We start from the raw sequence: 25,726 nt of genomic DNA, 5'->3' as shown, positions 1-25,726 counted from the left end.
GCTCTGATGCCTTGAACAACTGACTGTTCGGGTCTAAAGTCGAGAATACTTGGATGAAGGTTAAAACTTCAGGCCGGCTTGCTGGGACCAGTATGGTGACTGGCTGCATGTGTGACTCTCTAACCAAGTTTTTGGTTTATTTGACTTTGGAACTTGTCATTTGATTCCTACTGTTATACGAGCCTAAACTCGCCCCATATGACTGTGATGAAATCCCTTGTGAAAAATAACAGGTAGAAATATTGGTATGTAGTGAAGGACATACAAATGGTTAACCCCTCATTTATTTGGCATTCTGGGAAAGAAATGAGGTGTTCTGGGTGATCAAAATTCTTGGATAACCAAAGGCCCATCCTTCCATAGGAATCATGTAATACGAATCATTTTGAGATGCAATTAATATTTTTCTGATTTCTTATAAAAGTTCTACCGAACATGCTTTTTTCTGTCTTGATAACTTAGACATGATGAGCACCAGTTATTGGACTGTGCTATAATTATGCCCTCGGGAGCTATTAAGATGCATAGGAATGCCTGCCTCTATATTAAATGGCCATAGACTCCTGTGCTTTGTAAGTTCTGACTTGGCTGTGTCATTTTCTTTGGCCACCTGTTTCATGTCTCAGCGTTCCCAGTGGCTGTGCCTCTAGGACTGTTTCCCCTTCCTCGCCATTTATGATTTGCTAAGGAGTGGGAATCAAATGGCCAAGCTTGTTAGAGTTTTTTGTCAAAGTCAATTCTCTATCAAGTGAGGGTAGAGAAAGCTTTGAGCAGCAAACTGCATGGGCTTTGTGATAGCTCTTTAGTTGAGAGGCCTTTTCCATCTCTTGTGGAGTTTCTGGTAGTCTTCCGGAGTGGTGATCTCGCTGGAAGTGAAATCTCCTGGGCAACAGAATCATACTAAATAGATCGAAACATTCACTTTCCATTAAAGCACAGTGTTATTGTTCTTGATTACTTTCTCTTAAAGACAGACGGTCCTCTGATTCTGTTTTTCTTCTGTAAAGTAGCAAGATTAGGCTTCAAGACTAGATTGCTTACAGCAGTGGTGGACATAACAAATTCTTGTATGTCCTTGAATTCATTGTCCCCCTTTTGAGGCTCTTGTCTTGCCGTCAGTACTCTCTCTTCCGTCCCCACGGGACCGTGCAAACCCTGTCCATTGTTGTAGTGCTTCTGCCTGTGAGTTTGATCAGGATCCACACAGGTGTGCCATGCTCCCAGAAAGCGCCATATGTAGAAATCTGCATTTCTCAAAATCAGTGAATGAGTTGTGTGCAGGGTGACTTTCAAATCAAATCTAAATCCTTCAAATAACGTGCTCCACTCACGTATTTCAAATGGCTTCCTGTCCTTCACCAAATTTGTAATGAAGTTTTAAGAACACTTGTCTTGTGAAAATGAGATCCATCTATCGCGTATGTGTCACAGTTAAGGTAGAAAATTGGAGTTGTTACTATAAAAGGGAGCAACTGAGCACATCTATTAATTACGGTCTTGTTTACACTTCTACAAAAACCAGGATCATTTTTTTAGTTTGAACCAGGGCCCCTTTCCTTCCTTAGAGACCTCATTGCCTAGCTAAGTGAGAAATTAAACACTTGAATTTCACACGTGTGGGTCATTTGTTCCCATGTTGCACACGTTTCATGGGTCTGATGGAATGGCAGGTATGGTCATGTTGCGGCAGGTTCGACTAGCAAATGTTTATCCTTCAAATAGAGCTAGGGACGGAAGCCGGCTTAATGGAATTGTCAAGAGGGTCTTCCTTTTTGGCAAACACTAGGCAAGTTCTGTCTTCAACAATAACAGATACACCTTTTGCTCCCTCTGTAGCAGTTCACTAATATTTGTCTTGTGTGTTCTTCCTTATAGGAATCCCAACACCTGACCCCAGGATTCACCTTACAAAGTAGGTATTTTTTAAAAAATTCTACTTAGTCCAAACATTCGTGTTGTCTCCTCCCCCACTTTCTTCTCTTTCCTACCTAATATCATGAAAGCGTGAATTGACAGTGGCAAAAAGTCATATCGTGATACATCCAATTGTTTCCTGTACTTTTTCATCTGTGATTTATGGCAGGATGCTATAAAAATATATATCTGTAACTGGAAGGGCTGCATGTTTGAAGACCGATTTCATTCAGAGTGACCGTTTGACAGTGGAAACCATGGGTAGTAATTGCGTGTGGCCTTTCTTTTCAGAGTGGAGCGACCCGACCAACAGAGCTTCTACGAAGTTAGTATCGCTGGAGTCGTGAGTACTTGGGTTTCCAAAGCAGCCTTCTTTGGGGGAATTTGGCAAGGAAACGGTGCCTCGGTGCTGAGTGAATCTTGTTCTCTCTCCCGCTCCTCGAAAATAGGAACCTTGGCTCATAATAACATGGAGTTCAGTTAGAGAGGACAATGAGATTTCCCACAATAAGCGAGTAACAGTAAAAACGAGTGAGGTCACCGTTAGACTCTCTAGTGAGGTAAATACAGGCTGGATTGGTAATTCTGGAATGTGAAAACAACTGTGATTCTTGGCTAGTTATTTGAATATTATGTAACTTCCGCCACAGACCTCATTAGACACAATATTCAGACACCACCGCCTAGGGTGGAGAAAGGACACGTCTCAGCAGCCATGTGGGACATGAAGTACGGATTGTTATGGCCAGTCAGCCTGAGACCTTGCTGTCTGCAGGTCATCTGGTGACTGTATATTAAAGACAAACAAGGATAGACAGAAAGAGATGGAATAAGAGATTACATGACGCTGGGTTGAAGTTCAGAAGCCAGGGGGCCCTGCGATTCTCTCAGCACTGTCTTCATTTGTCATTAATGCTGACTGAGGGAGGGGTACAGAGAAACCAATTTCCTCAGATTAACTACTGTAGATTTTGTAATATCCATTTGTCCAAGAACGTATCAAGGGAGTATTTCTCTCACAACTTCTTCCATTCCTAATAATGGAAAATGAAAGTCGACTTTTCTATGTGAGTAATAGTCACATACTTGAAAATTTTCAAAATGAAATAATTTATGACATTCAAGTGGTCTAATGGCACACTTGAAGTGAATTGCTCACCTTTTGGAAGATCGTGAATAATTGCATAGAACAACTGGGAATGACTCCCAAATAGACCATGGCTCTGAGAAGGACAGTGGCATTTCCGTGTTCCTGGTTCTGCTGAGCAGCAAAGCCCCCAGAGCCCTGGCCCCATTGTTAGCCTCCTTGTTTGGTTTTCTGGCTTGATCTGTGCCTTCTAATTCAAAGTTCGATTTCAGCAACCCAGAACTCTCAGTTAAAGAGGTGAGAAAGAAATAAGAAAGGGGGAAAATAAAACCATAACTGGTCTGAATTAAGGACCAGATTATGTGGAAACATGGAAATCAAAATCGTCTTTGATATTGTTCATTGCCGCTTTTCCATCCATTGCTTCTTGAATTGCCCTTCCCTTGTTATTCTAGTAAACAGTAAGTCTTGTTCTCGTACCTTGCCCTTCTCCTGTTAAACTGTCAATAAAATTCACACACACACACACACACACACACACTTGAGCATTTAGGAAATCAACACAGGTTTCTAGACATGAAAAAATATAGAAGTATTTTTCCCACTGTAAAATGATCTTACTCCTAAAGCAAGAGTATTAGGCTCCTGCTGTGAAATATGTTGATTTTCATATAGACCATAAAATTCAATATTTCAATAGTTTGTAACTAACAGAAATAAATTCATCAATTGTGATTTATAGTTAGAGGCTGCCTTTCCAGAAAACAGCACTTCATAGCACAGGGGTATATGGCGTAATTCAGTATGACTGAGGTTATCTGTAGGAAGTGTTCGATAAAACTAGAAGACGCTGAGTCCATTTTGTGAATGAACTGCTCTCTTTTTAGCTGTTGGATCTAAAGACCAAGCATTGTGCATCAGACTTCAGCTGGAATAAGTTCCCTTCTTTATGGTAGGGTGTGGGTTTAATACAAGACAGATAGAGTTATAATAATTTTTATTTTTAGCTTCCGAATTATTATCCGCTTAGCCATTACCATCACTCCCCTATTTTACTACCGTGTGCTTTTCAAGCCAGCTTCTAGGATTTTCCATGTGGCAGGGTAATCCTTCAGGCAACTAAGAACGTTCTGGTGTAGACAGACCGCTGGTGGCTCGAGTTTGGTGCAAAACAACCCCGTGGTTGGCCCTGCTGCAGGACAGACACCTTCCCAAGGCCACCAAATGTCCTGGACCTGCTCCCGCCACTTACTGCAGTGAGAGAGATGAGAGTCTTGCAAAGCAGAATCCCTTAATTACTGGGATACTTTATCAGTTTTCCTCATCTTGGCTTCTCTTCCCCAGTTGAGGAAATGCAGATCTTCCATTTGGGCCCGGATTTTAAGGACTGCAGGTGCAGACAGCAGGTTCAAAAACGCTGATCCAAGTGTCCGAATCCGAACTGGGAACCAGCCAGGCTCCCTCTGGGTTCGTGACAGCCACATTCTCTCTGGGCCTGACCCCAGCAGTCTGACTGGCTTTTGGAGAACCAGGCTTTTCCTCACTCAGTAGATTTCACTGCCATACAATGCTTTTTATGGAATGTCCATCCATGGGGTGACATCCTACCTGCTCCGTCTAGAACTCTCACTGCCCGTGAGTAAAGAGCATTAGACTGGGGGAGTTCCAAGACCCGAGTTTGCATCTTTCTTCTGTGGTAGTTATAGTACTGGGGAGAAAGCACTGACTTAGGATTCAGAGAATAAGAGTGTAAATCATGGGGGAACTTATTTTTATTTCAAAATATACAGATAGAGCCCCCTAGGGGAAATTAAGCAAATTAATGAGCTATGTGTATACACATAAAGGTACAGACGCACACTTGTCAGAATTCAAATGTAAACAGTTATACTCTAAAAAAAATTATACTCTTTAGTAATTAGACTTAACAACATAAAAGTGCCTTTACCTTTAACCCTTAATAAGTTCTAGAGGAAAGAAGACCCAGTGGTTTTTGTTTCCCTCCGCCTCTGTGAGTCTTGGACTGGGCCTCACCCAGGGCTTCTAAATCCAAAGGAGTTTCTAGCCTCCTTCCAAAAAGGTCCCTATCCCCAAAGAGGGTGGGGCATGGGCGTCTGAAGGTCAAATTTTGTATTGTATTTTTCAGGGCTCTAAGTTGTATATTTGTGCAGTAATATCATGTCCGTTCTGCCTCTGAAAGATCCATTTATTTCCATTATGAGATTCAGGGATTGAATGTACACACCAGACGTTGTGTTACTTTCTAGTTTCTTAATGAAGCCATTAAGGACTGATGGAGGAGAAAACTGAAACCAAACCCAAAGAACTTGGATTTTCTCCGTCGAGTTGGATTGCTTCATCTAGTTTATAACATCTTGTCAATTCCTTGTCAGTACAGTGGCTTTACAAAAATGCATGACCTTGTTGGTCTTTTGTGAGCTGTCCTAAATAGGAACAGACAAGATGCATTCAGTCACCCTGAGAAGCATTTTCAGACAACATCCATGTTCTCGAGGGTATCCGTGTAGTCGGTCCTTGACATCAGCTAATTTTGTGAGCACTATTGAGAAGATGGACGATCCAAGTATCCAGTGCCTTTGTTATACTTCGTTGTTAGTATCTGGACTCTGTCCAGTTGGAAACCCTCCAGACCCCCTTTTAATCAAGCAGCCCCTGTGTCTTGAGCCATGCTGTCTTGAACGCCTGGATGGTTTCCATAAAAGCCCACTATGAAGGCAGATGTAGCCATAATGCTGTTCTTGCCATAAAACCAGTTCTTTCACTTACGTTATTAGCTAAGGTTTGAAAACATCCCAGCCATGGGCCCAGAGACTTGAAGAAAGGCCTTGAGGAGACAGACTAGTTGTGGCGGGCCTCTGTTCCCCTGTGGGTGATGGGTGTACGTACGCCGCATGAACGGATCCTTGAAGGTAACGCTAGTTAGGAGGAAGAGAAAACATTGTGGCTACGAGGGCGCAGGGGGCCGAGCGAGTTACGCTGCTCCTTGGCAGGAAAGCCTGGAGGCGGGCCTCTTCCCCCCCACCATGCTGCCCTTGCTTGTGGGCTCTCGTGAGTTCAGGGGTTCAGAACACCCCATTTGGCATGTTGAACGCGGAAGACTCGGACAGCTGAAGTTAGCGGGAAGTAGGCCCATGGTAAATTATACCCAAACGTGGTCAAAATTGCTTCAAATAAAGCATGATTTCTAAACTCTTCTCTCTGTGGTAGGAAGTGTTCCTTACCACAGAGAATAGAAAGACTAGTAGAATGTTTTCCAGTTTACTATCACCAATAAGAAGCATTACGTTATTTCTCAGGGGAATTCTGATTTTTTTAACCGCCCCCTCCCCCGCAAAAAAACCTTCATGTTCATTACAACCCTGACCATCCCACCTAAATATTTCTCATTGAAAATGTTTCCTTCAAGAATCTGATTTGAAATTCGAGAACCGCCAGGGTTTCTTGTGGAGCACTAGCCGTCTCTAGCAATTTCATATACTTTCCTGTAAGGAGATGTTTGCTCTGCTTTTTAGATACAATTCTGGTAGTGAAGCGACTGTGTAATGAGACGGGGGATGGGGGCTGTGATTTTCTTAATCGGATGAATCCTTAATCAGAACACGTGACTTGGCCCTTGGAATCTGGACACGCTATCGAGGAGTGTGCGGCTTCCGAGCACTCCACTCAGCTCTCCTGATGACCTGGTCATCTTGACGGTTTTCACTAGTTGCAGCCATTCCGGTTTTCAGGCCAAGACGTACGCCAACTCTTGCTTTGAACCTGTCTTGTAGGCCCTGCCTCTCAGAGCTTGCCAGCTTTTCCTGAGGACTTAATATTCTCTTGGATGTTCTCCACCACATCAGGGACAGCCACCTGGGAGTGGAGAAAACAAAATTTGGCAGCCTGTTCAAGCTGTGAATTAAAGGTAATTCACAGTTTGAAATGAATCAGCATGAGGTCCTTACGAAGAGTAATCAGACATCAAGAGGATTTTATTTTGAGGATCGTATATTGGCTAATGTGACAACAAGCAATATTGGCATTTGGAATGTTCGCAGCAAGAAACGCTGAAGCTGCTGGTGCTTGACAGGCGCCAAGACTGAAAAGTGAGGCTCCTTCAGTGGGAGGAGTGGGTTTCCACTTTCCTGACAGAAGCTCAAAACAGGGATGTTTTTGTGCAGCGAGCATAAATCTTGAAAGATCAGATTTGATTTTTGTGCTGTTCATGTACCCAAGATTCGTCTGTTTCTGGTGGATTGTGAGACTCTGTAATGAGAAGCCAACGTCTCCCTCTCTTCCTCTCAGGGAAAAGTCAAGTATCTCTTTTTTTCCACCTGATTTGCATCCATATTTATTCATTCATTCACGCTTTCATTCCTTTCAACAAGATGCAAGAAGCCCCGAGTGTGCAGAGCTCTGGGTGAAGCAGTGTGATAAATTCACACGTCCTTCCCTCTAGGAGCTCCCCATGAAGGTTACACTCACACTGATAACACCAGTACCTCAACTAAACCAGATCGACTGAGAGCCTACTATGTGCCGGGCACTTTGTCTCTTGATAACAAGCCTATGGGAGTCACCTCATTATATTCCACAGGGGCAGAACCCAAAACTCGGTGACATTATGTGACGTGCCCAAAGAGCTACAGTAACAAAGCCAGAACAAGACAGACTTCAGAGCACATGCCCTTAAACGGCAGTAAAGCCATCCATCCCATGGACGCTTTGGACGTGGCCCTACTGATTTCCAATCAGTTGTGATCTTGCCCAGGCATTAGGCCAAAGTGGACTGACCACAACTGGAGGCCAGGATGGTCACTGTCAGTTAGGTTTAGATCAGGGAAAGTATTAGATCTTAATACTGTCACTGAGAGGGCTTGCATATACTGCATGTGTGGACATGGGCGCTGGGTAGGCGAGCACAGGTCTGTCCTCAGCTCAGGGCCAAGGGCCCAACTGAATCATTGTGCCTGTAGGACACTCCCTTCGTAGAGCCAGAAGGATCTGTGCCTCTAAGGGACTTATACCACCATGTCGAATCCCTGTGAGGCTGATTTCTGTGACCTGTGGCAGGAAGAGCATCTCTCTCCAGAAGGCTCCATTTTGCCATGTTAAAGCAAACAGAAGACAGCTGATACTTAGGTCTGTTCTTATGAGAGTTTCAGCCATCATCTCTCATGCTTACCAACTTGGTTGATAATTGAAACATTTCTTTATGTCCCCATAGTGGAACAATGTTCAAAACTATTCCCGATGTGATCGAACAATGGCTTATTCCCCAAGTTCTCCTCGATGTTTTGAACAGTAACTGGGAGGGAAGGAAGTAATGCTGGTGGAAGGCACTGAAGTTAATAAGGAGGGCACCAAAGCGAAAATAATTCCAGTTGTATAATTGAATGTAATGTGATCACACACGCATACACCACTCACTCCGTGTTACAGAGCATCAGGTCCCTCTAATGCTGTCCAGTCTAATGAGATTCACACACACATGCGTGCTCTTTTTCAGTTACTGCATTGTAAGTCACTACAACCAGGGCTACTTTCCTGTGCACTGTGATTATTTTTTTAAAGGATTTTTTGAAGATTTATTTATTTATTTGAGAGAGAGAGTATGAGCACAAGTGGGGGGCAGGACAGAGGGAGAGAGAGAAAGAGAATCCCCAAGCAGGCTCCCCACTGAGTGGGGAGCCCACATGGGGCTCGATCCCATGACTCTGAGATCATGACCTGAGCCGAAATCAAGAGTCGGACGCTCAGCTGACTGCGCCACCCAGGTGCCCCTGTTCTGTTATCGTAAAGACTCTCACACAATGCATTGGCCTCATGTGCATGTCACAGCAATCCCGTTAGACAGCCACAGGTGAAAGGAAACCAGGTTGGGCTGGAGGAAGATACTTGCCTGACGTCCTCCAGCTAGAGAGGAGGGAGCTGGGATGGGAAGCCAGAGCTCTGCATGCCCATTAGAACATGCTGCCTTGTCCCCAGATTCCCCAGATGGTTGCAAGGCTGGAGCACACCAACCAGAGTGCAGACCGATCTCCCAGGTGAAGAAACAGCAGTGTAGACAAGGCTGTCGATCATTCCTAGGAATTAAAAAGAAATAAGCAAACCAACCCAGCTGAGGCTGGAGTAGCTGAGAAGGAGTATCTTCCCTGCATCTAAACTATTCATTCTTCTTTCCCATCCTATCAAGCATTTCACAAATGGCCAGATCCTCCGCCACAATTACGTTACCGGGAGTGTTATGTTTAAATGGTCTGCTCTTGACACCTTCCCAGAGCTGCTAAAAGCCCTTCTGTTTTACTGACAAGTGGGGAGCAGTGTTGGTAGAATACTGCAGATGCTTGCACAATTCCAGCTGTAAAATCAGTTGAAAAATCTGACAAATGCCTTTCTTTGTGGTTCATCCATCCATGTCCATAATGAGGAACCGAACAGGAGAAGGTCTCAAAGCTATTCAGTTGACGTCTCCAAATATGCTGCCAAGATGGGGACCCGGAGGGGCAGAGGGATGGTACACCTCGTAAATCCAAACGAACACAGTGTCTTGTCTTTGCTACCCCCCCCCCGGGATTTTGGCACCCACTATCCACCAGTGCAGCTCCTAATATACTGCTTGGTCCTTAGCTCAGGGGAAAGGGATCTAGGAGGGGGGCGGGCAGTGGAAGGTAATGATCTACCCAGAAGCGAGCCTATAGTACTGGCACCTCGGTTGCCTAGTTTCAGGACTAACCCCATTTCTGCATAGGTTGCCCAGTTCTTAAAATCCCAGACTGGTATCTCGATATTGTAATAACGTGAAGTTATTTCTAGATTTGAAGAGAAAAATCCCTCAAAAGTCCCTCATACTCGCAATATCTAGAAATTGTCTAGGATATGTGGAACTTGAAAAGGTTATGCTAGGTGTCTCCAAAATCACTCGTGGGTTTCCTGTAGTACAGCAAGAAAAGAAGCCTAGAAACTGCACGTGAACAATGCGCTTGGGTAATTCTAGCCACCACTTCTGGCCTCCTCTTCTGGGCACCTTCCTATGTCCTCGCCACCACGCCCAGGCTTGTCCTCGCCAGGTTCTCACCCCAAACAGCCACGTCCACACGGCTGCTGCTAGTGCCAATGATGGGGACCCGGCCTGCTTGGTGTCCTTTGCCCTGTGCCCCTTCTCTGCTTCAGCCACCCACCACCCTTCATCCTGCAGCACCTCGTAAAAGGAAATCAGCCTCGTGGAAGAGATTTCCTCTTAGCAGGTGGATGACTGGCTCAGAATCACAGACCTAGTTAGTGACAGAGCTGGAATTTCACTCGAGGATTCTTGGATTACAAAACTCAGACTTTTACATCTTATACCAGACCTGCCACACTGGTATCACATTTCAATTGAACAATCATTAATCGTTAAGCACGAAGGCGAATAACACTGCTAATAATAATAATGCTTTCTAGTCCCACAATGCTTTCCATTTCTACACATATTGTTACATTTGGTCTCTCCCCATCCTGGGAGCCAGGAGGTGGGGCGGCTCAGACCCCCGTTCTGTCCTTGTCATGTGACATCATGACGTCACTTGGTGCTTCCCCCAAGCCTTTGCTGCATCATGTATAAAATGGAGACTCGATATTACTTGGATTCCTTAGTGAATTGTGCTGCTGTCAGATGAGCTCACGGAATGGAATTGCAGGCAGTTATCTGTATTACTTCTCTCCGCACGGTAGAAATCAGGCAAGTCAGCTCGGGGGGCTTGAGTGAGGTGCTCAGGCTTACACAACTCGTAGTGTCGCAAGGCTCAGTCCCAAGCTTTTTGAGTCCCAGCTGAGTGCTCTTTTTGCTAATATCTGCCTTTGCTTCTCAAAAGTGTTGCATCGATGTGGTTTGAATCCAAGGATCGACTTCCGGTGCTGACGGAGAGCCGATGACTTAAAATCAATCGCTGTGTGTGCCACTCCTCTCCTAGTTAGATTAGCCATGCCCAGCACATTTCTGGTCTTTTCGCCACCTTGGCGAGACTGAGTGCGTTTTCCCACCTCCTCACACCCAAGGTATTATTTATTCGGTTTAGTGATAGTTTGAGCATTTGTGGAAAAATGTGAAAACGTTCCCCCCCATCACATGCGTGTTATAACGTCACTGTCTTAGAGCACGCAATTTGGGGTTAGGTCTGCCCTTTATCTTCATGGTTTTTCGGGGTGCTGTCTTTGAGATTGAAGAGGACCTGAAGGCTATGCTCTGTCTTGACCTTTACTACCGGATTAAAATTCCAGGTTGCTGTTGTGGTAACCATACCTTGAAAATTAGATCTTTGACAATCACCGCAAAATTTAAAAGTGCGCTGCTGCCATGAACTTTGAGGAAACATTGCTTACCATTGTCAGCGACATCCTCTTAATTGAAATAATCTGCCTTCCCGTCTGCTAGAAAGAGTGGGGGGGGGTGCAAAAAGATTATATCTTGACGGATTTTTTTTAAACATAAAAAATGGCTGTGCTTTGAAGCAAAGCTGTTTTCCACATGAAATTTAAATCAACTTCAGCTCGATTTATACTATTCAGAGAGAACTGAGATATTCGGGGTGGCAGGAAGCCAAGATGCACGGTAAAGATGCAGAGACACTGAGAAAAGCTACTTCTGGGGCTCCATCCCGGACGAACCTCCGTGGCCCCGGGGTTCCAAATGACAGCCACTTGCGAACCACAGATTGTGGCGCCCAAGCCTCGGCGCCATAGGGAGATGCACAACGGCCCCACGGCAGGCTTTCAGATCAAGAGAGCAAGCAGTCCCTGATTTGCCCCGTGGTGTAAAGAGCTTGAAATTGTATTGATGCTCCCAAGCCAGGGTATCTCACTTGTGAAGAAGATGAGGCATTGAGGCGTTTAAATTTCAGGGATTCTCCGGCTGCCCTTCCCTTTCGAATTTCCCCCAAGACAAGCGCATCATGGCGTGTCTGGCTTCATAATTAGTTGGGGGCTCTGTCTGTTGTTCCATAACAGGATTTTTTTATTCGACTGGGCTTTTAAAATTTCTTTTTTGCCATGCTCATAACAGGATTTCAACATGTGTTTCCTACACAACATGTAGAAAATATCTCCGTCGAACTGTCTGAAAGGAGCAATTTCAGACAGAGGTGATGTTCTCACTCTGAGAAGGTTGGCATCCTCGTTCCCACACAACAGGCAGCAAACAGTTAACCTGCTGGACGGTATCAGGTAGTTGGGAGTGAGGGATGTGGAGCAACAGAGACAAAGGCAGGAGCGCCTGGGTGGCTCAGTTGGTTGGGTGTCTGCCTTCAGTTCAGGTCGTGATCTCAGGGTGCTGGGATCGAGCCTCACATCAGGCTCCGTGCTCAGCAGGGAGTCTGCTTCTCACCCTCTCCCTCTGCCCCTCCCCTGCCACTCGTGCTCTCTCTCTCTCTCTCTCTCTCTCTCAAATAAATGAATAAAATCTTTGGGGAAAAAAAGAAACGGGTAGCTCAGTCTGAAGGCCCTTGAGGGGGTGCAGGGAGACTGCCTCTCACATCACTTGAGAGCCTATTCATTCTGGTTTGGTCAGTCTGTCTGCTGAGGAGACTGGAATAGAGCTGAGTAGATCGTGGTATTCCTCCAAACCCAAGGAATGTCCATGAAAGCCCAGCCAGTAGTCCCTCCACTTGTGAGGACTGTAGAGCCCCCAGGTAGCACTTTTAACAGGATAAGTCCGCAGGTCCACAAGCTGCTCGGGGAAGGGGGTGCTGTGAATTTGCCTGCACGTACACAGGACGTCGCCAGCGAACGTCATCGAGTGACTGGCAGGTAAAAGATCCAGAAAGCAGGAAAGATCCAAAGGTGTCAGTTCTTTTAAATTAACATTAACATTTTGATATATTTTATTCTTCTATTCCTCAATCCACATTGAAGAGGTAGTCTCATAAGAAGAAATATAAAGACACGTGTGGGTGTGTCTGGGTACAGTTTAGTCATGGAAAGCAATATAGTGTAGAGATCGAAGTGGATAGGCTCTGGAGGCAGATTGCCTGGGTTCAAATCCCAGCTCCACCATCTTTAATCATGTGACCTTGAGCAAGTCACTCAACCTCTCTATTACTGTCTTCCTCGTCTGTAAAATGTGGATGGTAATAGCACCTACATCATAGGATTAAGTGATTGAAGTGCTTATCACAGTGCTTGGTACGTAGAAAGTTCTCGGCAGACATTAGTTATGGTTATTAATTATGCTCATGATTAGTACTGTCATTATTACTGAGTGCTCCAAGCCACTGTCGTTTGCACTGTGTTCCAGTCTTTGGCCACGCAGGGAGCCTTTCACTCGATTCCCTGAGCTGTCCCAGAGGTTCCCATTTGGAGCAAGACCTCTCCAGATCTAGCAAACCCGGACCACACTGAACATTTCCTCTGTTGACCCACCTAGCCCAGCCCCCGAGGATAAAAATGACGAAAGGCTAAAATGTCTGAAATGCATACACTTTGGGCACTAGGCACATTCTTCTCCTTCTTGGAGCTCGTCACAGCATCTTATCACAGCCACAGTTGTACTTTTAATTCTGTGCTAGTTTTTCCTAACAAAACCTGGGACTTCTTCAGTGCCAGGCACTACGCTGAGTGTTTATATGCACTAGCTAACTGAATAGTCACACCCCCGTGAGATGTAGGCCCTGCTATTATCTGCTTCATGAATTGACGCAAAGTTCTTACAGCTACGGTGGGGTCGTGTCTTGAGCCTATGTCTGGCTGACTCCAGGAAGAGACCCCCTGAACCCTGGCCTTCCTACCTACCTGTGGAATCACCAATCCCAGAGTCCACCTGAACTCGGTTGTTTGGGGCTATGGCAGTACCTACGTCCTCAGACATCACAAAGAGAACAACAGAGGACCAGAACGTGACCGAAGACGTTCTCTGCCCCTCACACCCAGGATTGCCTCTCACCTTTTGTAAAATGACCAGTGGAGGAATTTCCTGAATCATTATTGTGGATTGCTTGGTTCACATACATACGAATAACTGCTTCTGAAATATTATAACAAGCACGTTGGCAGTTGAATAATCAGAACGGAATCCTTTTTTGAATGCCCCCCCTTTTTTTTTGCATGCGTAAGGGGATTCATCTGAATCAGAAAACACAGGAATGAAATTTCTTGGGCTAGCCCCCGCCGTTCTGTGAAATAAACACTCTGTTCCCTTGCCTGGACAAATCATTCCTCGTGCTGCGTCTCTGCTTCTGTCTCCTTGGTCTAAAAAGACGTTTCAGACTCTGCCTTTAATTATGATCAGGCTTGCCTATGAACCCCATGAGAAATAAGCTTGTTTTTGCTGGGAGGGAAGGTAAAATAACATTTAAATCGGTTTTAAAACTAAGAAAGAAATCTCGGAAGACGCACTATAGAACACACTGTATATCAAAACATATAAGCACGTAGTTGTAACAGTGACTTAGTAAACACATTGCGGAGTGAGCCAGGAAAATAATCCACCGAGGTGCTATTTCCCTTACTTCTAAGCACTGAGTTACGAGAGCATTGCCATAAAGTAGATATGCACTGTTTAAAAATATTTGTGTGTGGTTTTTTTTGAATATCTTTCGGACCCAATAGACTAATCTTTTTTTCTTCCCTTGCTAGGGAAAGTACACTGTAAGGAATTGAGTTAAGTGGTATATTAAGTGAAGGTCTAAAACAGGTTTTTAGAAGATAGCATTTCTGAGCAAAGACATGTCTTTAGCAGTTTGATTCCAAATATGACATAAATCAACTATTAAGTAGAATAAAAAACGGTCCAGTGAAACTTTGCAATCTGTCGTATAATTTAGAGTTGGACACCCATTATGTTTCCTACTGGCACCTTTATTAGCATAAGAGCTTGAAACTGTAAGTAAAATAAATACATCAGTCCAAGTAAATGAATTTCCGTGTTCTGGAAAGTGATCTTTCTCTGGACGGCATGAATTCTACTGGTTAGAGGACTACCCCTGTGGAAGAGCAACCGTCTCAAAGACCTTTCTTGGCATAAAGTTGTGTTTTAAACTCTTAGAAGCTCTGTCCTGCCATTGTTCTGGCTAAAACATTTAGATCTAAACTGTAGAGTAAGGTGACTTTTAAAATCATGCCACAATTCAGGCTTGTTGTCTTTTAATTCCATGTTAAAATGGAAGCCGTGGCATAAAACTCTTTTCTTAGTTGAATTCCAACAAAGGTTTCAAAGAAATGTTTCTCATAAATGCAATTTGACAGTTCCTCCTTTTCAGAAGAAGGCAAAGGACAAAGCAGACAAGCCATGACAGTCTCTCATAGTGAAAACACTGGGAGATGCGCATCCTCGAGCCCGCTCTAGTGCAGTGTCGTTTGGCTGCATGATGGTTACCGCTGAATGAGTGTAACTCACAATTTTACGTGGGAGAGAAGAAAGAAAGACATATAGAGATGTTTACCCACTTGAAGCAAACCTGTCACCAAAATTCTAGCATGTATTTCCAAACAGATAAAAAGGTAATTTTTCACCCTTAAAAAGAATCCTTCACTTTGAAAATGATTCGCTGCAGGTTTCCTCTAAACAGTAAGCGCATCTCATGCATTTACAATATGGTTTGATTTTCAAAACATCAATTTACATGCACTTTCCAGAAACAAATCTATTGTGCAAAGTGGTGCTTACTTGTATAGCATCAAAAGGTAAACTATTTTTTTTTAAACTTGGGGTCCATGGTTTATAGAGCATGTCCATCACTAATATTAATAGTTTGTAGTCCAAGCGGAGACCGGGTGCCGCCGGCTGCCTCGGAGGTGCTTCCATTGTGCTCCTTCCGAGTTAGCGAGATGCCTTATTTCCGCAGCAGCCAGACGCAGCCTGGTTCTGGTTCTCATGGGCACCTCATCCTCGAGTCCCTTCTTTCCCCTTCAGTTTGCCTGGCCCACGGACACATTCCATGAGCTGAACATCTAACGATAAATTAGTGAGAAAATCAGGGCAGTTTTCATGACTAACTTTTGGGATGGAATGCAAGCCTTGGTGTGCAGCATACTCACAGCCCCCATGACGTGGACAGATCAGGAACTGGAGATGGGCGTAGCGTCGCCTGATTTCTCTAAAGCACCTTGGCAGCCCATGTGGAACGTTTCCCTGGTATCGTCATTTCAAACAGGCAGGGCTGAGCTGTGCGGCATCATTGGACATCTGTGCCCCCGGGGACTATGAGCCCGTCTTGGCTACAGAAGACACCCCTCCCCACGTTCCCCGCGATGTGTTCATGCAGGTGCTGGATGGTTTGGCTCTTTATAATGTGTTCAGTCTTTGATGGACAGAGGGCCAAACCATGCAGGAACATTTACAGCAATATAGAGCTAGGCCCTATATGGATTCTCTCTTCTCCTAAGATGCTTTCTTTGGGAAACTCATCTTGCTCTGCATGGAGACAAACAGCCCCAGGGGCGCCTGGGTGGCTCAGTGGGTGAAGCATCTGCCTTTTGCTCAGGTCATGGTCCCAGGGTCCGGGGATCGAGTCCCATATCGGGCTCCCTGCTCAGCAGGGGAGCCTGTTTCTCCCTCTCCCACCCTGACCCCGCTCATGCTCTCTCTCTCTCAAATGAATAAATAAAATATTTTTTAAAAATTGTAAAAAAGAAAGTAACCAGGCCCATAAATAAATGCAAGCATTTTAAAACCCTCATGCGACAACTTGGTTAATCACAGCTTTGAACTTACATGGAATTTAGCATGAGCAGTTTTGCCAGGGGTTTTTCAGGACTGATTATAGAAGGTTAATCCTAGGTCTTTTATTTGTGGAGCACTGGTTTCAGTTTTTTTTTCTTTTTTCTAAGGAGTCATGTATTTATTAGAGAGAGAGACAGGAGGGGCAGAGAGAGAGAGAGAATCTCGGCAGACATGGGCTTGATCTCGGGACCCTGAGATCAAGACCTGAGCCGAAACCAAGAGTCGGACGCCCAACCAACTGAGCCACCCAGGTGCCCCTTCAGACTGTTTTTCTCAGATAATTGCCAAGAACACATTGAGCTTCTTGACTGTGAAAGGAAAAGGCCCATTTCTGCACTCAGTTGTGAGCACCGGGAAGGTTGGCCGGAGAGTCATGAATGTGGCACAGGTGGTTATTTCAAGGGTTTTAGTATATTGACCCTCATCTTCTAATTGAAAATCAGGCTTTTACTGGGCTGTTTACAATAATTTCTTATTAGTGTCAAACAACTTTCTTTGTAAGCTTTGGCTGTACGGTCTTAAACTTACGCCATGCAAACAATGTGGACATTTGAGGCAAATCAGTTCTGCGGGAAAGAAAATAACCTCACTTTTCTATCCATGATGTGGGCGTGTAAGACAAAATTATTTTAGATATGAAATATCTAGATTCACTTTCCCTCAGTTGTTTACCATCAATAATTACCACGTAATAGTAATTGTTATTCAGGGGGGAAAAAGGCTTTTATGATCCAATATATTTGGGAACCAGTGGGTTAAAAAAAACAAAAAACTAAGGAGTCTTTTCATTGTAGAAATCCTTTGAGTCTTTAAAATGCTAATGTTCACTGTGTTTCTACAGGAGGGGTGTAGAATATGAAGTGTTTTCCAGACTAGCTGGGCAGAGACTTTTTTCCCCGGAATACCTACCAGTGTCCATACAGATGTCGCCTCGGCTTCCTTCGCCACCTGGAGTGCAGATGCTCCATGTCTGCCTTGCCACTCCCACTGGCTTTTCCTGTAGTTCCCGCCCCCCCCCCCCCGCCAGTATCAGAAAGTATGCATTAAATCTAATGTCCCTTTAAAGCAGCTTGGTGAAATTATGGTTTGTATTTGGAAATCGTGGAGGCTTTATTTTTGTATTGGTAGCATGGAAGGTGTTCTGAAATCCCACCAACTTTCACTCTGAAGGTTTCTTTTGTGAGGCACCTTTTGTCTGTTTTTGGGTTTTTTCCCCCAGACCACCTGCAATTGTAAGTTGTCTCCTGAGTGGTTGACTCCAGTCCTCCCATCATCTTCCCTCACTGTGGGAAGAAAAGCTGGCTGAATAGAGGAAGAATCACTGCACACTTGCTGAACATTCTTGGCAGATAATTTGCTGCCATGTTTTATAAAACCAGGGACTGGATGTGCTTAAGAGCTTTTTATTAGATATTGCCGTAAGAGATAATAGTCCTATTATCCTGGTGACTTTTGAGACCATTCTGAATGCTGGTATTATTGAGAATGCAGTAATGAAGTCAACTCTCAAATCTAGCCATGTGGATTATCCACTTCAAACTGTGTCTTCCCCAGCTGGCAGCTCTGGCTGCATCCCTGCGCACACACACACCCCCTTTTGTGCGAATGTGTTTTTGGAATGCGACCTTCCATAATGTTAGATTGAGAAAAAAAGTACAATTAAGTTGTTTTTTTTTTTTAATTTTGGGAGGGAGGTTGCATCCCACACAATCCATGTGCTCCTTGGCTCCACTAGCATCAGTAATCCAGAACTGATGTATTCTCTCCTAAACAGCCAAATCGTATTTGAACAAGGCCCAGGATGTGTCCTTTACATAAATGCTTTCTACATAACAGATCTCCTATGACGAGGAGCAGTTACTATGCAGTAAAGTGGTGTAAACTCCTACACTGGGATTTCTGGTCTTCTGATCTACACACTTAAAACAAAGATGTTTCTGTGTACACAGTCCGCCATTTAATTATCATTTTGAATTACTTTATTGACTGAAACATCCATTTTGTATGCATGTTACAACAATGACTATAACATACAAGCCACGTATAATACTCATTATGTCTCATCTCCTTCACGTTATGAGGCGTGATAGTAGATAATTAGTTGATTGGGTATGAAAGCACCCAAAATATTGATGGGCAGTAGAGATGAGCTCTGACTAGTTGCCTTCACCAATTACACATTGTTACTTGTACTTATTCCTGATGTATACTCATTATTAGTAACATGCATCTTGTAAAAGGGGTAGAGAGTGAGATGGTTCGGTGACGGTATTTGGAATATATTACAACAGCTACCTTATCCCATGGAGGTACTCCAATATTGACATTTTTATTCCTGGGATTAACTTCTTGTCTTCAGATTTTCTCACACATTATTCTTACTACTTATTTTATGCCTGCGTGTCAGGGACCCATTTTTGCAAATACCATGTTTCTCAGCAAATCAGTAGGGTTAAATTAGGAAATGTGGCAGTAGAAGAATGATCCACCAATAAATAAATAAATAACAAAGATGAAAATACAGAATGCTGAGAGGCTGGTCCAAAAGTGCGGCCGGAATTTGTGGGGCAGGACGGCTGCCGGTCACACACCATGATCTCTGTGCAGCAAGCTCTTCTTTGCGCTGCCTTGGTTCCCTGGACCAGGAAGTGGCCATCCAGCTGCATGCAGTGCTTGCAAAATCTCGCTGAGCGATTGTCTTATTCACTGAGGCCTGGGAATCTCAGATTGAGACAGCATCCAGGTGGTAGGTCACAAGTTACTTTTCCGAGGGCATTTTGTAAAGGCACTGCAGTAGACTTCCCATCCAGATCCATGATTACCCTTGGAGGAAATAGCAGGAGTAGATCCAGAAGCCCGGCCTGTCTCGTCAAGTCGCAAAGTCATCCTGTGGCAGGAATGCTTCTTACTGCGAGTCGAGCCTTCTCTTGCTGTCCTTGTATTTTCCTTTGTCCCCGGGGGAGAATAGGCTAGGCCGAGAATGATGCTGGAGATCCAGGCGGTGGTGTGAGAAGGCATGTGTGTTTTCATCTACAAAGAGAAGTAGAAATTAAATTCTTAGCAGTCAGAGGACTCTTATGTTTGCCATCAGATAAAGTGCGGTCAGCAAATCAGCCACAGGTGGGCCTGGCCTTGGGGTGCAAGGATCCCTATTTTGCGTTTCTGTCACTGCAGCTGAGTTCTGATGAAAGCCAAGAGAGAGACAACTTGAAAAGTATAAAACAAGGACTCAGAGGTTCGCTGATGCTGCACCGTGTGGCCTTTGTGAAGGTCTGGTGCCCTCTGAGCACATCGTCATCAGATGCTGCATTGTCCAATGAGAGATCTTTAACTCTGCCAGTTGGCCTACCTTGAAAGCCCAGAGTGGATTGGCTTCAGACGGGTAACCGATGCGGTTTTGCAAAAGGAGGGCCAACTCCAACTGGGTGGGGACCCAACTCAGGGACTTCAAATCAGCCAGTAAGGGTGGGAAGGCTTCCCTGCGTCTGTAACTACTGATTTAGCAGTTGAGAACTGAGTCCTGTTGATGACGTGGTTAATACAGATGGCGGACGTTGCCTCTAGGGAGGGGGGACTTGCTATTTGAGGTGAAGCCCAATGGTTTCACTTTCCACCACATTCCATAAAAAGAATAGTCTGAATGTGTTTCTTTTCGAGAACATGTGTTCCAGTGTCCTAGAAACAGGTATAGACTCCTGCAGATTCATCTGGCACAGTAAGTCACTTGGCACAGCAAATTGCTGCTGTGAGATATATTTTAGAATTACTTCTAGCTCAGACTAATGGCTGGAATCAAATAAAACATAAAAATAGGTTTACATAGATTGTTTTATAAATCAGATAAAGCTCTGTGTTACCTACCATTGGAACTGGATGCATTTTTGCAAGCAACGTTAAGGGTTGTTCATGTAATACTTTCATTATTTCCAGCAAGAGTGAAACAAAATAGAAACAAGTCCATTGAATTTAGCCACCATTAACTACCATTAACTGCAATTTTTCCTGACAAGCTCTCTCTCATCTGATGATGAGTGAAACATTGGGAAAAGTCGCCTGAAAAATTGCATAAGTGCTAATGAAATATGCCCTTGTATTTTAAGGGTGCCCAGTTCAGACATTTAAAATAGAGCAATTTATAACGTGTTAGCAGCCAGAACTCCATCTTGTTTTAAGTAAATTTATTTTTTACTTCTTGTGAGACTCTAACTCACTGTGGGAAGGCTCATGACATTTCACTGCACCAGGCGGGTCACAAATGGAATAACGTGAAGTAACGTTATTAGGGAACCGAAGACAATGATATGGCAATAATACGTTTTACAGTAAAATTTGATAGTTCTCTAAAGATCAATGAGTGTGTTTGTTTACTTTGAAGTGAAAGGACAAAGGCTTCCTAATGGAATCCAGAGAAACACCCAAATTAAAGGAATCTTTGCCAGATGAAATGCACGGCTTTCCGAGTCTGCAGTGAATTCAGAAAATACAGCACGCACTTTGCGGTAGGAAGAAATATCCTAGGTACAGTCTGTGATAACACGTCATTGTAAAGCTGCCCCCGGAATGCATGCAAGTCCTCTCGTGGCCACACAGAATAGAACAAGCTGCAAGTCGCATGGGTCTTGTCCTGTCCCAAACATTGATGGAAAGGGCACTTTATAAAAGGAGAAAGAAACAGCGGGGCCCCTTCATTTGCATCACCAAACGCTTTTATGGACACACTGTGTACACAGAATAGGTTCAATTAAAAAGAAGCTATTTTACACTGGCCTTTACCCCACCAGGATTTAAAAAAAAAAAAAGAAGAAGACAAAACAAAGACCATTTATCTAGGTAACAATACATTACTTTAAAAAAAAAAAATGAGCCCGAGTGCAGAATATAGGGTAAGCAAGAAGCGTGGGTCTCCCATGGGTTTTCTCTTTGCCACTTCTCTTCTCAGCCAGTACACGTCTTAGACTTCACGAAGACATATGTGTATCAAAATAAGATAAATGTGAATGACGACCAGGGTATGCAGGAACACAGTAGCTGAGCCTACTAAGAACAGGACTCAGAACTTGTCACGAGTTTATAATCAAGCTGCATTAGCAGGGACCAAAAATGAATTGCTGTCTGATATTTCTGGCCTTGATAAAATGAGTTGGGGGTTTGAGTTCAATGCCTATGGACAGATGTTCCACAGACAAAAAACGAGTCTCTTAATTGGCACTAATTAGCACCCTTGTTGGCAGGGACGGATTGACAAGGTTATTTCTATGGCACCCTCCCCCCTGCCGACTCCCAGAGCTGTTCTTTCCAGGACAAGGGGAGGGCAATGTAGGTAAACTTCTGCTCTTAGCCTTCAAGGATTACTGGTGCCCCCAAACAAAGAGAGGCTTCACATTTCTAAGCTGTCAACTTAGTGAGATTCTTTGCCTAGGATATACATTGGCTTTTATTTTTAATTAAATAAAGTTGTAATTAGTAGGAAACAATCAATACAGTAGAGTGACAGGCACTTTTTTGTTGGTCTGTTTGTCCCTGCTTAAAAAAGCAGAAGCAAAAAGAAAAAAAAAACACAGAAGAAGGTGTATTAAGGATGAGAAAAACACTCGCGGCACATTCGAGACGCTCATACTCGTACAGAACATCGGCGATGTTTTGTACCAGCGCGGATTCTGGCAACGTGCTGTGCATACATCTTTTCACTGCTCTGCTTCTCATCCCTCCCATCTGTAAAATGGGAAGAGCCACCAGGCTTGTGAGAGGGCACAAGTATTGCCAGAATGAGGGAGGGTGGACAGTAAGCGTGTGATGAAGGAGCCTGTGGCTGCATGCTAGTAAATCTTAAGCAAAGCTATGTGGAAATATGCTTGAAGTTTCTGCAAATGCTCCTTACTCTATAATTGCAAGCTTGGGAATTATGCAAAAGTAGTTATTTTTGCATTTATTCAATTTAGTGCTAATAAGGAACTCAAAGAATGGATTAAAGCCATTTTTAGTAACACGACAGATTCTCTCAAGCTGTAGCATGATGGTGTGCATTTCTGAAGAGCGAGAGAGGGTAGTAAATCTAGATTAAGCCCTTTTTTTCTCCCAGGAAGACTAAGGGATTAGATTTCCCCAACAGAACAGACCCGAGAATTCCCATCGACAAGACCCACAGGTGTGCGAAATCCTATGTGGGGTTGGGGCAGTCAGATGTCAGGTTCCTTAAAAGCAGAGCCTGACCTAGGCATTTCGTGAGAATGCACTTGAAGGAAGAGAAACCTTCTAAGGAGGTGAAGAGAGCAGGACAGGGCAGGGGAAGACAGCCAAGCAAGGGGGTGGTCTCGTCTGGAGCCTGCTTTAGGCTGATCCCACAGGGAGTCCTCTTGTCCCTTCTTGGTTGGTCATCAGAGAGAGGCTTCCTATCCGACAACAGGTGGGTCTGTTTCTGCCAAGAGCGGTTCTCCGGAGGGCCCTGGGTGGGGGGGCCCCACAGCAGCTGGAGGACTGGTACGCCAGCCTGGTGACAGGAATGTGGGAAGGCCCTCCCAGGCCAGGCCTCAGGCTGGCAGGGCCAAGGGAGCTCGCTACGGAAGCAGGGCCTTTTGGTTCCTGAGCAACTTTCAGATGAGGAAGGTGTGAGCAGAATGAAGCCCGTCCCTAAATACCCGGCAGTGGTCAGTGCCGGCGCAGAGAGGAGCCAAACAGCGTTTTCTTCAGCATGAACAGTCTCATTTGCAGTACAAAGAGACAACACACACGCTCATTTGGGTTCATATTTGTTTATATGCTATAGAAACACAGGAGTTGTTAGTCCTTCAAATGAGCTCTTCTCTTTCATACCTGTCTGTCCTTCCATGGGCTACCTGCTTTCTCTGGCACTGCCACGGAGTCCTTGTCTTAGAATCCTCTCCCAGGGTTGCCCATACACACTGAACGTTCTATTCCAAAGGCAGAGCTTCTCTGAGTTCCCAGCCACACCCTGGAGCGTGGGGCCTACCATCCTGCCAGCTTTCACAAACCTTGTGCCCCTCGAGGCGCATTTCTTCTCCCTGAGCGTGCAAGAAGGTGCCACCACAACACTTTTCCCAGTTTCTCGTCAGGAGCACCTGGCAGCCCTTCGGTGTCACAATCTCAGGTTCCACACGCTGCCCTGATGCTCCGCAGAGCCGGCCACCCCCTAGCCTGCCCCTTCAAACAGCCTCCTCCAGATGCCCCAGGCCTTCGTTCCCTCCCGGCCACACCACTCCTCCACACGTTCCAGGCAGCCCGGCCATGACTTTCAGAGACTGTGGCCTCTGTTGCCGTTTAAGGGCTCTCACTCAGGAGCACTGCGTGGCAAGAGTTGTGCTTTAGAAAGATCCCAGTGGCCCGGATGAGAGATGCTGAAGGCCTGAAATAAGGTGAGGCTAGAGACGAGAGAACAGATTGGAAAGGTGGTCTGTGGTCCTATCAAGAGAAGTGGATGACTAACAAGATGGTGGGAAGGATAGGATAGCGACCTTAAAGTAACTCAAAGTGATCTTGCTTGGAAATTTAGGTAGACGGTGACACTATCAAGAGACACAGAAAGAAAGCAGAAGGATGAAGTGCTGGTTTACGCTACAGCATGGATGGACTTTGAAAATGTTCTGCGAAGGGAAAGAAGCCAGACACCGAAGGCCACATATTGTATGATCCCTTTTATATGCCATGTCCAGAGCAGGCCAATGCAGAGAGACAGAAAGCAGACTAGAGGATGCCTAGGGCTGGGGAGGGGCAGGGGTCGGGGACTGATAGCTCAGTAGCACAGGGTTTCTGTTTGGAGCCATAAAAATGCCCTGGAACTAGGTATGGCTGATTGCTACACAACATTGCGAACGTGAGCAAAAGCATGGACTAAGGAGGCCTGGGTGGCTCAGTCGGTTAAGCAACTTCCTTCGGCTCAGGTCGTGATCCCGGGGTCCTGGGGTCAAGCCTCACATTGGGCTCTCTGCTCAGTGGGGAGTCTGCTTCTCTCTCTGCCTCCGTCACTTCCCCTGTTTGTGTGCTCGCTCTTTCTCTCTCTCTGACAAATAAATAAAATCTGATAAGAAAAAGAAAAAGCATGGACTAGACCCATTTTAAAATGGTAAATCTTATGCATATTTTACCACAATAATAAATAGGTGGCTAGCTAGCTAGATGATAGATAGATGATAGATAGATAGATAGATAGATAGATAGATAGATAGATAGACTGTAAAAATGAACGGATGGCTGGCTGGCTGGCTGGCTGGATGCTTAAATAGAACAAACCAGGAGGGGGGACAGGCTAGAGATGGTGAGTTCAGTTGTGTTTTCTTGGGCTTGAGGCATTTGTGGGATATAGTGGTAGACTGTCCGTTGGAGAGTTGAGTCTTTGAGTCCAGAGCTCATGAGAATGTTCTCGACTAAAGATGTAGATACGGGGATCAGGGCAGTGGATGATGCCACCCAGAGAGTAGAAAAGCAAGCAGATCAAGGGGAAGAGTGCCATTTGCAGACAGGTGGATGGGGGGAAAACCATGTCTGTACCCCCTTTCTTTCTCAACTCCTTATGTTAGGAGACATAAGCCCCTTTATTGGTCAGGCCTCCAGCATCAGTAATTATCTTGCATTCTGGCCTTTTCCTTTATGTCATACTCTCTGGCCTCTGACCCTTCATGCTATGTGACTTGCTTTTTGTTTTGAGGTCTTCTGTCCAACATGTGCCAAAAGGGTGACGTTTTAGCTCTATACAGGGACAAAAATTATGGTATAGCAATATTTTCATTCTAAAACATCATATATTTAAAGAGTCAGAATCTGCCTTCCAATGGCATTGTCAGAAATAACTGGAAACAAAATTCAGCTTTACCACTCACAAGGATAGAAATGAAATCAATGAGGTTTACCAAAAGAAAATGACAATAATCTCTCTTAAAAATAATCAGTATCTTAAATCGGGTGAAGAGAGACACGGGGTTTGGCTGAGTTTAGCTTGGGAGATATTTTCACTCAAGAGGCTTGGATGACCGAAGTTTTAGTTATTTCCTACTTTAGAAAACTGGTCCCTGGGACGCTCC

At 44.7% G+C, this 25,726-nt stretch overlaps 1 protein-coding gene across 1 annotated transcript in view; it reads left to right on the top strand.

The window, feature by feature from the left end:
• Positions 1-25,726, top strand: part of AFF2 (AF4/FMR2 family member 2) — a gene marked incomplete at its 5' end in the record, with an annotated part of 301,462 nt that overhangs the window by 158,895 nt on the left and 116,841 nt on the right. The window contains 2 exons of the mRNA XM_040628214.1: positions 1,876-1,912; positions 2,206-2,239. Of these exons, the coding sequence (XP_040484148.1) occupies positions 1,876-1,912; positions 2,206-2,239 (71 nt within the window). The remainder of the gene's footprint in view (positions 1-1,875; positions 1,913-2,205; positions 2,240-25,726) is intronic.

The sequence above is a fragment of the Ursus maritimus genome (assembly GCF_017311325.1).
Source record: "Ursus maritimus isolate PB19 chromosome X unlocalized genomic scaffold, ASM1731132v1 scaffold_X1, whole genome shotgun sequence".
In the NCBI taxonomy this organism is placed as follows: domain Eukaryota; kingdom Metazoa; phylum Chordata; class Mammalia; order Carnivora; family Ursidae; genus Ursus; species Ursus maritimus.
The sequence above is the reverse complement of the archived record's forward strand: the minus strand, read 5'-3'. Positions and strand labels throughout refer to the sequence as shown.